The 17,325-nt window shown below is 41.0% G+C and overlaps 2 protein-coding genes across 2 annotated transcripts; one reads left to right on the forward strand and one right to left on the reverse strand.

The window, feature by feature from the left end:
* Positions 1-388: 388 nt before the first annotated feature.
* nln (neurolysin (metallopeptidase M3 family)) lies at positions 389-8,061 on the reverse strand. The gene is made up of 13 exons (XM_035607797.2): positions 7,872-8,061; positions 7,132-7,382; positions 6,065-6,213; positions 5,345-5,449; positions 4,944-5,046; positions 4,700-4,860; positions 3,849-3,984; positions 2,255-2,621; positions 1,885-2,086; positions 1,583-1,769; positions 1,351-1,479; positions 959-1,095; positions 389-858 (listed from the first exon to the last, which is right to left on the reverse strand). The coding sequence occupies exons 1-13, from the start codon at positions 7,910-7,912 to the stop codon at positions 715-717; spliced, it is 2,112 nt and encodes a 703-aa protein (XP_035463690.2). The 5' UTR covers positions 7,913-8,061; the 3' UTR covers positions 389-714.
* Positions 8,062-8,083: 22 nt separating this feature from the next.
* Positions 8,084-16,939, forward strand: sgtb (small glutamine rich tetratricopeptide repeat co-chaperone beta). The gene is made up of 12 exons (XM_035607806.2): positions 8,084-8,193; positions 9,779-9,891; positions 10,201-10,304; positions 11,200-11,275; positions 11,929-12,028; positions 12,622-12,726; positions 12,823-12,961; positions 13,069-13,131; positions 13,473-13,510; positions 13,629-13,712; positions 15,608-15,728; positions 15,820-16,939. The coding sequence occupies exons 2-11, from the start codon at positions 9,792-9,794 to the stop codon at positions 15,717-15,719; spliced, it is 921 nt and encodes a 306-aa protein (XP_035463699.1). The 5' UTR covers positions 8,084-8,193; positions 9,779-9,791; the 3' UTR covers positions 15,720-15,728; positions 15,820-16,939.
* The last annotated feature ends 386 nt before the right edge of the window (positions 16,940-17,325 follow it).

A 17,325-nucleotide genomic window follows, 5' to 3' on the forward strand; every position in this document is an offset into this window, starting at 1 on the left:
CGTAAAGTTAATATAATCCCCCTGCAGGACAATTTTAAATATAGAGTTCCTCAAACTTTTCTTCAAAATAGATTTTTTTTTCTCCCGAAGAGAGATCTGGATATATATCAAAATTCATCATGTATTAGAGGCATTGGGGGCTCGTGTCTAATGACCTTTTAGCTAAGGATTGTGATTCCCCCCACCCAAAAAGATGTATCTTGTATGCATTCATACTAGTGTTTTGCGAGCCAGTTTAAGCATGCTATATCGTATCAGGCCGTGTGGTTGTTACATTTTCAATTGTTTTTTTCAGCTTTTCCTTGGTGTCTAATTGCAACTTTGTCTGCACCAACCGTAGGGGTTGCAAAATAGGACTGGGACTGGATCTAACAATTATTTTAAATAATAAGAAATAAAGATATTTAATCGATTGATCAATAGAACAGTTACAACATAATTGAAAAAAAGATGTCACAACTTCCCAGAGTCACATCTTTTTTTGTCCAAGTAACAATCAAAAATCCTTACAATATTTTATACTAGCAGAAAATTGTAAAACAGAGAAAAGCAGCAAATCTCACAACAGAGACACAGAGTACAAATCCCTAAATACTGTAATAATACACTTGGTGAAAAACAATTTTTCCACTAATATTGACTTGCATCCTGACAATTAGAAATATACCCTGTTTTGACAAAAAGACTCTTAAAGACTATATCAGATTACAATTTTTATGTTTCCTGTGACTTAGTGAGTCCCTTGCATTGAAAGAAAGCATCCTGGCATGGTGCACGGCCCAGGTAGGTTTCCAGCATGTCCATTCCATCAGCAGAGCCACCGGCTTCCAGGATCACCCTTCGGTACTCTTTTCCTACCTGTGTTTAAAGGCACAGATGTATGCAAGGGAATATTAAACCAAAAAACGAGCTGTATAATTAATAATCAAACATATAAGGGGTATTCTACCAGACCAACCTTTGGATTCATAATGCCTTCCTTTTTGAAGCGACTGAAGAAAATGTCCATGGAGTAGACTTCGCTCCACAAGTAGCTGTAGTACTGGCTGTCGTATCCTCCTGCCAAGTGGCTGAAACTGGCAGTCATGTTGGTGCCTGCAGAGAATGTACCTTCGTCATCAAATCAAAACCGTTTGTTGCAAATTGCTGACCTAAATTCCAATATGAGATGAGACACAAACTTTGCCTGTCCACAGTGGCGTATTTATTGTATTTCTGAATCAAAGATCCAGCCATGTCTCCCATCTCATTGGAGACAACAGAAATCTTCAAGCATGTATTTCTCTGAATATATCCTATAATAGCAGACATTCGCCTCGCCATGCTGCCGACGTTAATGTTACCGCTGACCTGGTGTAGCAGGAACACCTAGGATGTCCTGGCAGTGCTTTGCAAACACCTCCGCTGTATCTGCACGGGGACTGGTGTGGAGCGACTGGTCCACTTTACTGAGGACTACCTGACGCAGGTTCATCATACCTGAAGGGGATAAGCATCGTCACTGTGAGCACGTCAGCATGTGAGAACATGGACATATACTCGATCAGAGCTTAGATGTGAGAGAGAGTTTGGTGGTTCGGACCAGTGTTGGCTACTCTGGAGGCAATCAGTTTGTCGAGCAGGTTGTCCGGAATCGGGCTGCCATCCTTGTAGTGGCGAGACATCCTTTTCAGAGGCTCTTTCTCCCACACCCAGTTCTCGAGCATCTGCGACGGCACCTCCACAAAGTCCGTCTCCACCTGAGTTCCACTGAATTCTGAAAAAGTTGTCTGATTCACGAGACAGGAAAAAGCTCAGGCCCTCGCATTGTAACTGAAAAATACGACGCAAAGTGTGGAGTATAATGGGGCTGCTGACTGCACGTACGGTACACAGTGGCTTTACCTTAGAGCAGAGCTCGTGCATCACGTGACCAAACTCGTGGAAATAAGTCTCCACCTCGTTGTGTTGGAGGAGAGAGGGCCAGCCTTTTCTGGGTTTGGTGAAGTTGGCCACCATCGCCGCGACTGGAAGCCTGCGTTCTCCATCGGGTCCTCTGCAGCCAGGCTGCAGCCCAAAGCAGGCTGCATGGCCATACTTTCCTTCCCTGGTGGAAGTGAAGTTTGCAACATGATGCACATGACAAAGATCAAGAGCTCTAGTCACTCAATGCTTCAATCTCATGACTATTATTATTCGCTTTTGTGATGTGCAGGAGCTAATCTTACAGTATATATATATTTTTAATACATGCAAAAAGTGAAATGTTCTCTACCTGGGATGCAAGTCCAGGTAGAACTGACCGATCTCCTCCCCTGTTTCTGCATCGTGGGCTGAATAAAGCTTGACATTTTCATGCCACACTTGAGCGTGCTCCACCTCTGTGAAAGTGAGCCCCAGCAGCTCCTGGTAAATACCAAACAGCCCTTCAGTCACCACATCGAGCGGGAAATACTCGATCAGTTTGTCCTTGTTCACAGCAAACTTGCACTGCTCCACTTGGTTCATGTAGTAGGGCAAGTCCCAGGCGTTGATCTGTCCGTCGAACTCGTAGCCCTTCATCAGGCACTCCCTCTTTTTTAGTGCAAGAATATATTTCCTCTCCTTGATCCCAATGGGCTTCAGTGTCTCGTAGAATGTATCTGTAAAGCGGAGGGGGAAAAGGACACTTGGTTCAGTATGTCGCTATGTGTTTTCTTACATTATCTCATTATGTAATTCTGTATTTTTTAAGTCTTGCTCCCTTCTCAGATGTAACACATCGGAGTGGAACAGGTTGAAAGGTTTAGTGTGTACGATTTAGTAGCATCTAGTGGTGAGTTCGCAGACTGCACCCAACTGAATACCCCTCGCCCCTCGCCCCTCAGCGCGTGCAGGTAGGAGAAGCTCCGGTGGCCGCTCATGTCACGGAAAAATGAGAAAGGACATCTTTAGAGACACCAATTGGTTTGTCTCTTCTGGGCTACTGAAGAAACACAGCGGATTCCGTGGAAGTGGTCCCGCTCCCAATGTGGATTTAAAGTAGAGCCTGGCCGACATATGGGAGGGAAAAAAAAGTCTGATAACAATACTGTATAGGAGCCAATGTATATATATATATATATATATATATATATATATATATATATATTTAAGATGTTATCAAACGCATATGACGAAGTAAAGTAATCAAGGCTCGGAATTTTATAGTTTAACCATAAACTTTATTATAAATAACTATATATATATATAAAAGAAAACTTGAAAAAGAAAATAAATATAAATTTTTACGTAAAATGTAAACATAGGCGCATATCGGCTGGTTTTCATCAGCCAACCAATTCAATTGGTCAAGCTCTAATTCAAAGGGCTCAGGTGCCGAAAATGCAAAGATTGTTAATCGCAGCTGATTGTACACAAATGAAAATCAATTTCTACCGATAGATCCTCCTAAATCCTACACACTGGATCTTTAAATCTAAAACAGTTAAAGAAAAGATAGATTTTTTTCTCCCTGACCAGTCACGCAAATCATGACTCCCTATTAAACTGCGTACATCTTATAAAATTGTCAATTACATGCGTTCCTTCAGTAGAGAATTTCTATTTCTGCCCAGTTTTGCACTACAATAACAAGAAACTGGCCACACACATCTGATCCCTTCCACTTGACCACGTGTGCCACCAGCTTTCCCCAGCCATAAATTACTGTGTTACACTACATACTGTACAAGAGGCATGTTTTGCAGCACACACTACATTATTAGCAACAGGCACACGTGTCACATTTTCCTCTTCTAGCTGAGTCTGCGTCTTCTCTGCGTTTTTTTTCCGTCTTGGCAGATAGCGTGAGATATCAGTATCCGAGCGCAAGTGTCTGAGTGTCATACCTAGAAAGTCAGACACATTGCCCGCATTCTTTGCCATGTTCATTTCCAACGCGTAGTTTGCGTGGCTGCTGTAACCAAGTAAGTCTGCGACCTTTGCCCTCAGCTGTATCAACTGTTCGAGGATCGCCGTGTTGACCTGGAAGAGAGGAGAAAAGCTGTAGAATAAGATTGTGAATGTGTACAATTTTTAAACAAATATAAAATTTCAGTCCTGGTTGATTTGTTGACACCTGGTGGTATCAGCAAGTGAGGTTTAATAAGACGGTCAAGAATTTTTGGGGGAGGATAATATTTCTTGAGCAGATAATTGGGTAGAAATAAAGTACAGCAGAGTAACAGATCCAATTGAACACTTGTGATGTGAACTAGCAGCAGTAAGAGATGCTTTGTTTTTATTTGCATTATTTTTAAGGCAGGTCTGGTATGACTACAGGAGATCATTGAACACTGGATACACACATGGATCTTTTTCTCGATGTGGTCGACTGTGTGTGTGTGTGTGTGTGTGTGTGTGTGTGTGGGTGTGTGTTTGTGTGTCTGTGTGTGTGTGTGTGTGTTTTTATGTTATATACGGTTGTAAAGTAAGTAAGTGTTCATTGTAATATAATGACAATAAAGGCTTCCTATCTTAGAAACCCATGAATAACATTTTAAAAATGGGATTAAGATTTTGTGAAAATCTTCAGGATTTCAACTTTAAGCATAGTAATTATAAGTAACAGCATAATTACTCCAGACAGGGCGGAAGGTGCATATGCATCAACTTTTTTGCAACGTAGACAGGACTTTCTGCAGGAGAAAGGGGGAAAGTGTAGGATGGACAGATTTATCATCCATCAGCCTCTCTTTACCTCTTTACACCGGCTATGGAACGCTGCTTCCATCTTCCTCCTGGTCTCAGGATTGTGACACCTCTTCATCAGTGGAAAGTAGTGGGGATATTCAAGTGTCACTTTATACTTCCCGTTTTCCGTCTTTTCCAGGCCGTTGAGATAACTGTCGGCGAGACCGCCTTAACAGGAGAGGACAACGGCATGAATGAAAGAAAAATTCACAATACCAGACAGTATATCGGATAACGTTTCAGAAGCTTACCCAATTCATGCTCAGAAAAAACAAGAAACGTGTTGTCCTCATTCAAATTCTGGTTAAATTCTATGGCGAGCTCACTAATGAGCTTGGACGTTCTTTTGATTTCCTTAAAGGAGAGAAACGAACACAGCGAGAAAGTTGAGTCAGAGGGAAAGTTATATTTTATTTCTATTATGCAACATAATTATTCAGGAATAACAAGCAGAATTTGCTTAAATCTAAATGTGAACAACAGAGTAGTCTGCAGTTAAACTTGAAAACACAAGACTAGCACCTGCCATCACATCAGAAAGGATTGTCTTATGATAATATCTAGAATCAAACTTTAAAATTGTGATTGTGCAATTTATATGGTCAGACCAAAGCGCTTGAAGTTTTAATAAAGAGCTCACATATCGCATTACCTCTTGTATATCTGTAGACAGGTGCAACCCTCTCCGCCTGCCTAGTGTAACAAGTCTGTCTATGAACCTCTTTTCTTCAGGTGAAAGGTTGTCTTGGGGATTTTTCTGTCAAAACATTGTCACATAAGAGAAACCCACTTCATATCAGAGCATTTTTTAAAAATTCATCCACCTATTTTTGCTGCACATCAGCCAGCGCGTCCTGCATTGGGCCACTTCCACTGATTAGTTTAGATTGAATTGCTTTCCCAGGCCAAAAAAAGGGACCAGCGATAGGGCCAAATGAAGTCAATGTATCATTGATATTAATACAAAAGTAACTCTATCTACTGTTACTTCTATCATCTGTTGCCCTCTGGCTGACCCCTGAAAATAATTCTGTCATGGGCTTAGCATATCGTGATAAATCCATCAAATCATCACAAATTAGAGTCCATATTTGTCATGGGTAATATTACTTTAATGCCATGTATAGTGTATAGGATTTCCGTGAAATACATATATTTATGCATATCTAATAATACCCACTGCACATAACTTTTGCCTTCTGTATATGTGTACATAGAATTTTGAAAGTGTATTTTCCCCGTGAATTACCCCGAGCGGTGTGAATAAAGATTTCTATTCTATTCTATTTTATTAACTATCTCCGTGGGCTAGTTTTTATATATCCACCTTCCCCTGCCTCATGATGTCAAGTGGACGAGACGCGAGGCGTACCTGCAAGGCGGAGATCCGCTCGAACACGTCCTCCCTCATACTTATCTCCACATCAAACTCGGACAGCTTTTTGTCTGCCTCCGTGCTCGCTGAGCGCACCTCCTTGGAAGGACAGACATACTGGAGGAAGTCAAGAACATGGCGTGATGCTAAGGGGACAGAGTAAACACAGAGAGTTTGAGACAGTGAATGTTGAATGTGATATTTTTACAATATCAAATTTTATAAAGAAAGTAGCCTCGTTTATTTATTATTTACTTGTCAACAAATCTCACAAAAACAAAGGTGGGGTATTCGTCCATCACTCTGTAGTTTCAGATTGCCTACACTCTCTGTTGCGCCCCGACTGAAGATAAAAATCTTTAAAAACATGTCCCAAATATATAGTTTTATATCGAAAAAAGAAGCTCGCAGGGATTCCTTTAAACAGCCGGACACTGTAGTTGACGGCAAATCTTGCTCTAACAGGAGGAAAAAGTGCATTTTTCAAGGAATATGTTCAGCTACTGATGAATACATATTTGTTGCTCCAGTTCAGGGGTCCCCAAAATTTTTGGCCCACGAAAAAGCCCATGTATGAACATGTCCCAGTGTTTCCTGTTGTGCTGTAAAAATTGACCTGCTGCAACTGATGCTGCTGCTTATCTCTCATAATCAGCCCAGGGGTGATGTGGGGAAAGAGAAAATCAGAAGGCTGATGACATAAGTATTTTCACCGTTAGTATTTTCATTAGTATTTGAAAAAAAATCTTTTTATTATTATTTCTTATTTAAAAATCTATTTGAATTGTGGAAAACATCTCACCAACCCCCAAGGCGTCCCAACCCCTAGTTTGGAAACCACTGCTCTAGAGAGTATTCACAGCACCATGAAGATATATATAGGTCTGTCTCAAAATAAACTAGTGATCACTCATCATACTGCAACTACGAAGCACGTTGATCTGTTTTTCTGACACATGTTCTCAACGTTTACTCATTTTTCATGTTTTGGCCCTTTAGGAAGAATTGATGACAACAAGAAAATAATTACGGATATTATCAGACTTGTCGTTTGGAAGACGTACAGGTATAATCCAGTTTGGCGTTAGCCAAGGCTTTCAGGGTGTTTTCAACAGAGACGCTTTCAGCGCTCAGAGACCCAATGTCATCGTAGACCTTCTTCACTCTGTCAATCAGGTTGTCCGTGGTGGTCCTGATCTCCTCCGGAGACAGGTCCCATCTCAGTGTGTTTCTCTGAGGTCCTGCCTGGGAGCAGTTTCTGGCAGATATCGCATACCCATTCTGGATGGTCATCCTCAAGACAGGTTTAGACACTCTGTAAACAAAATATATATATAAAATAAAATCCAGTTTTCATTCCAAAGCTCATCACATGTATCACATTTCCTATTAAAAACTGAGCAGTTGATAACAACAGGTGTCACGACTAATGGGCAACACATTCTTCCCCTGCAAGGACACACATGAAAAACGTGCTCTGCATTTCCCCCCTGCTAAGCGGTGACCCCCACCCCGCGTCCACACGCAGTGTTGGGTTTCACGACTTCACAACGGAAGCCATTCAAAACAAGATCGTAAAAAGTGTGTGTGAGGCTAAATGTTTGAGACCCGCTATGGCAAAGGCATGTGCAGCCAAAACCAACACACGGCCAAGTGTTTCCCGGCGTATCACACACACACTAACACACACACACACACACACACACACACAGGAGTAGTGTCACATTTGCACCAAGGTAGTTTGGCGGTAGAAACACACGGATTTGGAAGCGGCGCTGTGCGTAAAAGTGGCGCGTAACTGTACCTGCAGAGCGTTCGGCTCACCGCGACTCTTAGCGCACACATGCAGGCGGTGTCATGCGTTCTCCTGTGCAACAAACACACAAACCCGTTCCTCCTCTTCTTACTGTACTGTACTGTACTGTGACTCAGTCCCACAGGCAGCGGCAGCAGTGGTACCTCTCTATCTTTCTCGCTCTCTCGCACGTAGAAAGCGCTTCTTATTTCCGCTGTCGACGCGCATGCGCAGGCCGTGCCGTCGGGAGGAGGAGGAGGACGCGATCAGTCCGACACAAAGTCCTCATGACGCGGTAGCAGCAGCAGCAGACAGCTGGATAAGAGCTCAGGTAGGCGGGCGGGGGGTGGAGGAGGGTTGGGGGTGGTGGGGTTACGCACTAAACCGCTTTCCGTTGACAGAATGCGTTTTTGATACACCTGCTTCAGTATCACAGTGTTTGCGTGCATCCGAGGCCAAACCCCTGTTTTTTTTTGTTTTTTTTGTTTGTTGCTGTGTTCCCATCTCCTCGCGTTGTTTTGGCCGCCTGCGATTGTTTCAGCCAGCAGCATCACACAGGCTGTGCGCACGGGCGAGCCGTGCCGTGCCGTGCCGTGCCGTGCGGACCCATCGGCGACGACTGACGCTGCACACATAGCTAATGCATCCAATTGTGAAAATATACTTGTAAATATGAAGCCAGAGTAAGACTCCCTTTGTGGTATTACATCACAGCTTCTGCATCACTGCATGTACGTGTGTCAACACACACACACACACACACACACACACGGAGGGAGGAGTACAGCCAGCGCCAGATGAGCATAACAAACGCATGGAAATATAAGGCGATGTTTGTGTCTGCACATCGTTTCCCCACAGGGATCAATTACAGTGAACGGGTACCTGCACTATGGATCTGCCACGAAACAGAAGCCTCTCTTGTTGTGTTCTTTATTTGTAATAAGCAAGAATCATTTTGTTGCTTTCATCCTCCTCTAAGTTACCCCTGCCAAATGCACCAGCAGCATCTTTCATAGCCGCCGATGCTTTTTTGAGATGTAATAGATAACAAAAAATGTGTCTGGCTTAATCTATGAGGGCCCTGGGCTATGTTTGCGAGTCTGTGCCCTGTGAGCTACAGAGTGCAGAGGTCGCCTCAACTGATATCGTACATTAATGCTTGAAAATTAACCCTCAACTATGAATTAAATTAACAACAATCAACTGACACAATCTGGTACTTCTGTGGGTTTTTTATACTGGTTGATAATTCAACCATGGATGATAATTACATAATAACCCAAGAAGACAGTGTTGTTACAGACCCAAAAGATGAATGACAAAATTTAACAAACCATTAATAACGGAATGAAACCAAATATTAAGTGAATTCTGTACATGGATGACAAGGCCAAACCACCAAACAAACAAAAAAAGTGTATGCATAAATTAACGTCCCCCCAAAAAGCATATTTTCTGAGTCTTCAAGCTTCTTGCTGTGACTAATGCAGTCCTACACGAATACACAGTTTTGTGCCAAAAGTTAGAATATCTTTAGGTAAATATTACCTAAAGATGTCTGACATTTCTGCTTATTCAGTCCTGAACTTTAAATATATCGTAGTAACATATTTTGAAGCATTCAAGGTCAATACTTCATGGGAGAACAAAGAGAATACTTGGTAGTAATGTTATCTGTCTAAGGTTATTTTTAATTTGAATCTGATCTGTGTTAACTCACACAAAAAAAATTGATATGTGCACAAGATGATTCATGTCAAATCCTGCATTAATGCCTGCATTTCATCATTGTAAGTCACATATTAGTCATGAATTACTTGAGCATGTTTTGCCCCCTTTTGAGCCATTCATATAGTTTCCTAATGTGTGTCTGCCTCTCCGTTTCCCTCCACACAACTTCCGGTGCCCTGCAGTTTCCAGGTGAAAATGGCGGTGGAGAAGCGCCTGGCGTTCTCTATTGTGCAGTTCCTACGAGACCAAACACATTGCGGAGCTTTGAATTCTGACGAGCAGGAGAGCCTGGAAGGTAGCTCGGTCGACCGGCAGTGCACCTTTAAGAGATATTGGACACTGCTCCCGTCCTGTCCATTTCATAATGTATGCACTCTGCACTCAGTTCACTGTCCCAATGTACAGAGATTAATAATCAGGAGTTCGTTTTACATTCAAAAAGAATCACAAGTGACTAGAAGTCAGTGTACGATCTGAAGTACAGTATGTGCGGTGGTGTGTGTCATGCAATATGGAAGGTGTACAGGACAGTTTTAGCTCAGTCTTGATCACCAATGTCCTGTAATCGACGACCCTGTCATATTTCACTGATGCTCCCCTACAGTAGCGATACAGTGTTTGGAGACGACCTTTAAGATCAGCCCCAGTGACTGCCACCTGGCTGTGCCACAGCCGCTGACAGAGATATTCCTCAACACCCTGCTCAAGGTGAGTTCTGCACAGTGCATGGCACCGAAGCTTTAACATTAGAAGACTACTTTTCTAAGTCTACGAACGTGAACCAAAAACATAGCATTTGTAGCCTTGTGCTAGTTTGCAATGCTTCTCCTCAGATGGGCCTTTAGGATGAATGAAAACTCAGCAATAAAATACAGTCAAAATACAGTCAATACGGACACAACAGCACGAGACACACACATTGCATGACTCTAACAACTGACATGATATCACAAGAGATTAAAATAAAACGACTGATTTAATCTGATCCTGTCTGAATCTAAAATGATAGCACTCTTGATCATTTGTGAAATCTGTGGATAAAGAGTCACACCTGTTGATTCCCCAAACAGAAAGAAATCTGAGATAATTTATTATACTGTATATAGAGCATATCACCTAAGTAGGTCATGTGTGACATGGCTTAAACACTGAGGCAAAATAAATGTATGTTGCATTAACTACATTCTAGAGCAGATATTTTGACTTGTCCAACGCAGGTGAAAATAATATTACTTACTTATTACCTGTTTGGTTTTCTCACCTTAATGTTAATGTTACTAGTGTGTTACTATCTGTGCTTTTCCTGTCAACAAGTCACAATGTCCAGCTTAAGATAAGATGAGATGAGATATATATGATGTATGTACAATACCTGAATAACATACAATGGAAATATCTGTCTGATGCTAAATGTCAATAAAAAGTAAATTACAAAAAAAAGATAAGATAAGAAAATTCTTTGTTGATCCCTATGAGGGAAATTCAGGTATTACTGCATCCCAAAGAAGTTATAGGAATAGAAAAAATAAAATATAATAAGATAAATATAAAATGGAACTGTAAACAACATCGCTGACTCCTCTGTTTTGCCGCCTTTGCTCAGAATGACAACATCACCATACCCGAGACCTCCCCGTCTGCAGAGGACATCGAGCGAGCGGAGCAGCTCAAGAACGAAGGTAAACATCAGGACTTACATTTTGGTAAATAATGTCTGTCTACCGGGTTTGTGCGCTGTAGTGTTTAGGCAACAGAGTAGGGACAGTAACACGAGTGCTGATTCAGACAGAACCAAATGTACTGCTCTGTTTATGTCTGTGGTTATTATTGGTATCACTGTTCAGGTATTCTCATTTCCGGCTTATCAGAGCTGGAGCAAATAGTCGATCGATGAAACGGTGGATTGACAGAAAATTCATTGATTGTTAAAGAGTGTTTAAGAGTTCTGTCCGAGCAAAAATGCCAGACCATTTTGTATTTCCAATTTGTATGTGTTTTACATTGTAGTAAATGTAGAAAAAAATTAGTATTTTAAACTTTTGGTTGGACCAAAAAGTATTATTTGAAAATATCACCTTGGAAAATATGATGTTGTTTTCTGATGTTTCATAGACCAAACAACCGGTCAGTTCATTGGGAAAATGAAAGATTAATTAGGAAGGAACATGATTGCCAGTGGCCGCCCTTAGATGTATTATCATTCATAACGAATAAGTGTCTGAAGTTGAAATGTTGTTATCGTTACAGCAGCCGTGTTCTGAAGCCGCGCTAACCACCGTCAATCAATGTGTCCATCAGTGAACAAGCCAGTGTTTTTTCTTTTTCTTTTTAGGGAACAATCACATGAAGGAAGAGAACTACAGATGTGCGGTGGAGTGCTACACAAAGGCCATAGACCTGGACCTGAGAAACGCTGTGTACTACTGCAATAGGTATTTACCTCAGAATCATTTTCACAATGTCGATGTTTGGCACGTTTGGCGACATATTCTCATACAACAGCACTCGATAAGACAAGTAAAGATGAGTGGAAGCAGACGTGAAGAACTGGTGGTGTCATGTTGACAGGTTTGAAGGCCAAAAAATGACATATGTTTAAATGAAAAAATAAATGAATAAATAAATGCAGAAATAAAAATATTAAATACACAAATAAATGAATAGATTTATACAGTTTGCGATTAAAAAGGCCATATTCTCTATTTCTACATATATTCATTTCTACATTTATTTATTAATTTATATATTTATTTCTACATTTACAAATATACTGTATATGTAGAATATAATGGCCTTTTAAATCTTCACTCATTTGTGTTTTTTAGTATTAACTTCTGCATTCATTTCTGCATTTATGTTTTAATTTATTCATTTAAACTTATGTCATTTTTTGTCCTTCATAGACAGGATGTAATGTTTTAACTGGACTAGATGGTGCCAGTCCTTGAGCCACAATGTACGTGAAGATAATCAAACAAGCCGGTGATTTAAGACAAGCACGACGTCCCGATCTGACCCTTTGCAGGGCTGCAGCTCACAGTAAACTGGGAAATTACACGGAGGCAACTGGTGACTGCGAGAGAGCCATTGGCATCGATCCCACCTACAGTAAAGCTTATGGACGGATGGGGTGAGCTTAATGTCATTTACTGTCTAAACCAGAGAGTGCTGTTGCGTTTGTCTGCTCCGTGATGTCTGGAGGTCCGTGTCCTCTCTGTGGCTGCAGGTTGGCTCTGACTGCCATGAACAAGTATCCTGAGGCCATTTCCTACTTTAAGAAAGCGTTGGTTTTAGACCCCGACAATGACACGTACAAATCCAACCTGAAGATTGCAGAGCAGAAGCAAAAAGAAGCAACCAGTCCCGTGAGTAAAAAAAAGGAAAGCCATATTTGCCTTATATTAGTCCTTATTTTATACGCTATCCAGCCATGATTGTTGTTCTTCTCGTTTCCTGTCTATGAATGCCACAGGTAGCCGCTGGATTGGGGTTTGACATGGCGAGTTTGATCAACAACCCTGCCTTCATTAGCATGGTAAGAGAGCACGGTTCATGATGTGAGCACTGCTCATGAAACATCCAGGCTGCTGTGTGACAGGCACAACAGAGATGATCAGCTGTTCAGGACATGTACCATTGGCCCTGGAGACGAGGGACTCCAGGGCTCGTTTTTGTCTCTGGCAATGTTAAATTCGATTTTTTTTGTCCCACGAGTGGAAGTTAGCCCTTAAATCAATAATATATTTTATATTATTGTAGAAAGGCAACTTGTTTTATTCCTGCACCAACGATGAGACACTTTTTTTCGGACAAATAAATTGTCCTGTTAATTCATTTAGGGACACAAATGATTTTCAGCTTTGCTTCTCTTCGCAGGCCGCAAGCGTGATGCAGAACCAACAAGTGCAACAACTGTAAGTGTCACCATGACTGGATGAAGGGGTTACCTTTGAAGGAAAAGTGTTCAGCTCTGAAACATAATGTGGACATGACGGACCCTGACTCACTGTCACTGTGTCTCTGTGCGTCCAGTATGTCAGGAATGATGTCGAACGCAGTCGGGGGTCATGCAGCGGGAGTGGGCGGATTGTCAGACCTCTCCAGCTTGATTGAAGCGTAAGTACTCTATGACACCATTAGTAGTATTAGATGTGTTTTTTTATAAGTTATACAAATTAGTTTTTAGAGAAAAATGCCAAAGGGTTAAGAGTAAGTTCGACCTTTAGGGAAGTCAATGCCACTCTCATGCCTTTTAAAGGTGACATATTATGCAAAAATCACTTTTTCAGTGTTTTTGCACAAAAATGTGTGTATCTATAGCCTGCCAGCCCACGAACCGTAGAAAAAAGTGGGTGTTTTGTGAGCCGGCTAAATCCCACAGCCTGGCTCTGAACAACTGGCTCAGATTTCTCACCCACTGTGATGTCACAGTTGGGCTCTTTTGGGGGGTAACCCTGCCCACAATCTGAGAATCTCCACTTCTCTGGTGAAGGGGCGTGACATTTCCTACACATTTTTGAAAGCGGTTGACCAATCGCAACAGACTGGGCCAGCTGGCCAATCAGAGCAGACTGGGGTTTATTGAGAGGAGGAGCTTAAAGAAATCCAGGCGGGCAGAATGGGCAGTGCGAGAACACTGATACCCTTTCTGAACTTTAGAGCATGTGAACCTTTTCACGTTGTAACCCAAATTATGAACCTGAATATGAGCATAACATGTCACCTTTAAGGTTAATACAAGCTACTAAAACGTAATGTAACAATGCCATGTTGTGGTTTTACATTAGGTGCTGTTAAAGTTTCTTGTGTCTTGGTCGGTGACAGCAAATCCACAATGTGTCATTTTCTTTGTTTCAGTTTTTGCATGGAGTCAACAAACAAGATATAAGGTGTTGGTGAGCTTTAGTGATGCCTGTTGCCAGGTTTTGTTATTTGAATTGAGCCTGACAAGCCGTTTCCCCCGGTTTCCAGTGTTTGTGCTTAGCTCCATGTCTTCTACAGTAACCAGTGTTAGCAGCTCCATGTGTGAGACACTGACAAGAGAATGGTATTGACTAGAACCCGACCGGTAAGCTGATTATATTGGCCGATATCAGCCTTTCACAGACATATCGGTATCAGCGTTTGCAGATATGAAAACGTTTATTTGACTAGAATAAACAATGCAGAGGGATGTGCATTTATGTTTACATTTAATGTAAAAAATATGTTATTTTCTCAATTCAAGTTTTATCCAATTGTTTGTATTTGTTTGTTATGTGTTGTAATTTTTTGTAGTTATTTATGATAACGTTTATGGTTAAACTGTAAAATATCAACCCTTGATTACATTTACTTGACATAAGTTCAATATATATATATATATATATATATATAGTTATTTGAAGTTTTTTACTTCCTAATATTATTATCCGGTATTGACATCGTGCCCCCCCCCCCCCCTCCCCAAAATAAAAGAAATAAAATAAAACATAATAATATGGGTCGGGCTCTAGTATCGATCTTGTTATAGAACAAAAAATAACCTATTGCTTCAACATATCTGGAACAAAGGCAGAATCGTACATACACACTTGGAAAAGCATTTCTCGACACAATGTTGGTAGAGAAGTGTGTGTGTGTTATTACTCTTTAAATTGATGTGACCCTTTTTTCCATGTACTGTAACAGATGCCCAAACAGACACATACTGTGTTGGGCAACAGTGGCTCTTTTGATAATATTTCATCCCAGGAAACTCAGCATGAGGAGATTTTGATCATTTCCTGATTAAGCACCAGCCTGCATCTGTTCTGAAAATGTGAGATAAGATCTCAGATGTCACACATGCTCTCATGGAGGGGTCATCAGTCGGGGGGGGGGGGTTCTGCTACATCAGTGTGTATGAAAAACGGTACTTCTCATCTTGCTGTGTGTGTGTGTGTGTGTGTGTGTGTGTGTGTGTGTGCGAGCGGTAGTTGTGGTAGAAAGCGATTTAGCCCGTAAACAGAGTTATTTGTTGTCTCTGTCAGGGGACAACAGTTTGCTCAGCAGATCCAGCAGCAGAACCCGGAGCTGATCGAGCAGTTAAGGAACCACATCCGGAGCCGCTCCTTCAGCGGCAGCGCCGAGGAGCACTCATGATCTACTCAGGTATTTTAATAATGTTTCAAAACCAAACCCGAGCTGACCTTGTGTAAAATCTGAATATTATTAACACTCATAATTTTTTTCTTCATTTCAGCCTCACATTTATTTTTTTATTTTTTGCAAGGAAGGGCAACCATATGGCGCGATTACAATCTCTTCACCCATTTCTTAAAGTCCCCCCGGCATTGGCTGGAATGAAGAGACACGGACGGGGTTGAAGGCACTTTACTGTGACTAAAGGCTCTTGGAGCCTGGAGACCGGACCATGAAATGGAGCATCCCATACATGTAGGGCAAAACATATTGTTAACAATCGTAAAAAAAAAAGAAGAAAAAAAAAGAGGCAAGAACTCATTCAGCTGATTTACAGAAATTCCTTCTTCAGAGCTTTTACTGCAGTGTGTGTGTGTGTGTGTGTGTGTGTGTGCTGAGGATGGAAGTGATTTATATTATCCTCAATTCATTTTAAAATACAGCATTGTCCACTTAGTTTGCAAAAAATTGCTGAATTCCAGTTTGTCCACTTACGTCTAAAAAGCAAAGCATAAAAAGGAAAAAGACAATAAAATTTCTAGAACTCGTTGCTCGTATATGGGCAGACCACACACACTTTGGTGATGTCATCATATTCATACGTCCTTCAAAAAAAGACAAAAGAGGCAAGAATGCGTACAGAAATGACTTCTTCAGAGCTTTTACTGCAGTGTGTAAGCGTGTGAGTCGAGGATGCTTCTGTCTATGTCATGATGAATGAATGGTGAGGGACGAATGTACTTTTACAGCATCGCAGGGAACATTTCAGCTTTTCCTTTTCATACACTACATGAGAGGTTTCCCTTGTTTATATTGCATCTTGTTTGATATTATTTTTGTAGACGGAACACGCTCTCATTCGTTGGGACCATCCGGTCCTCGATCACGTCGGACTCTCACCACTGCTCCTCACCGAGTACTACTTAACTTTTAAAGACAACTGTGTAATTGTATAGCAGTGTTTTGCAGCCTGCATTAAGTTGTCATTGCACTTTAGCGAACCATCCCCCCCTTTAAGCCGACTCAATTGTTCATGAACTTTAAGACAACTTATTCGGATTGTTCATTTTGCATGCACTTAAATCTGGCATTTGAGATCAGATGCTTTACGGAAACTAATAGGTATGCTAAGGCAGCACAATGTTTTGTCTTAAATATGTGAATAAATGTCTTGAAATGGATCGATTGTGTTTTTTGCCGGTCATTGTTAAATTATATATTTCCCGTTAAAGTGTAAAATAGTGCTTGCAAAACCTTTTTTGTAAATTCTTCAGCCAACCTGAGCCATTACACCTGGAACATTCAGGATGCAGGAAATGTGGAACTTCAGAAGCTAGAAGTGGCCATTAAAACATCAAAAATGTTTGACCTGATAATGTTTTATTATTCTTTTTTATTGTTACAAAGCATCCTGATTGTGATTACACCAGAGCTTTGTGTGCAAGTTATTTTTCATCAAATATATTAGTAAAATGGTCATAATTCACATTATTTCAACACATTTTAAGAAATAATGCTATTCAATGCACAGACTAAAATAAATTATAAAAAGTCTTGTAAGATTATA

This window comes from Scophthalmus maximus, chromosome 20 (assembly GCF_022379125.1).
Source record: "Scophthalmus maximus strain ysfricsl-2021 chromosome 20, ASM2237912v1, whole genome shotgun sequence".
NCBI lineage: Eukaryota > Metazoa > Chordata > Actinopteri > Pleuronectiformes > Scophthalmidae > Scophthalmus > Scophthalmus maximus.

Excerpts from the sequence above, each read along its gene's own strand:
- nln (XM_035607797.2), bottom strand. The coding sequence starts at position 7,912 with ATGTGTGCGCTAAGAGTCGCGGTGAGCCGAACGCTCTGCAG. Across the intron at positions 6,214-7,131 it reads CGCCAAACTGGATTATACCT|CATCACGCCATGTTCTTGAC; the intron begins GTACGTCTTCCA and ends CTGTCCCCTTAG. Across the intron at positions 5,450-6,064 it reads AGCGGATCTCCGCCTTGCAG|AAAAATCCCCAAGACAACCT; the intron begins GTACGCCTCGCG and ends ATGTTTTGACAG.
- sgtb (XM_035607806.2), top strand. The coding sequence starts at position 9,792 with ATGGCGGTGGAGAAGCGCCTGGCGTTCTCTATTGTGCAGTTCCTACGA. Across the intron at positions 12,962-13,068 it reads AAAAAGAAGCAACCAGTCCC|GTAGCCGCTGGATTGGGGTT; the intron begins GTGAGTAAAAAA and ends TGAATGCCACAG. Across the intron at positions 13,511-13,628 it reads AACCAACAAGTGCAACAACT|TATGTCAGGAATGATGTCGA; the intron begins GTAAGTGTCACC and ends CTGTGCGTCCAG.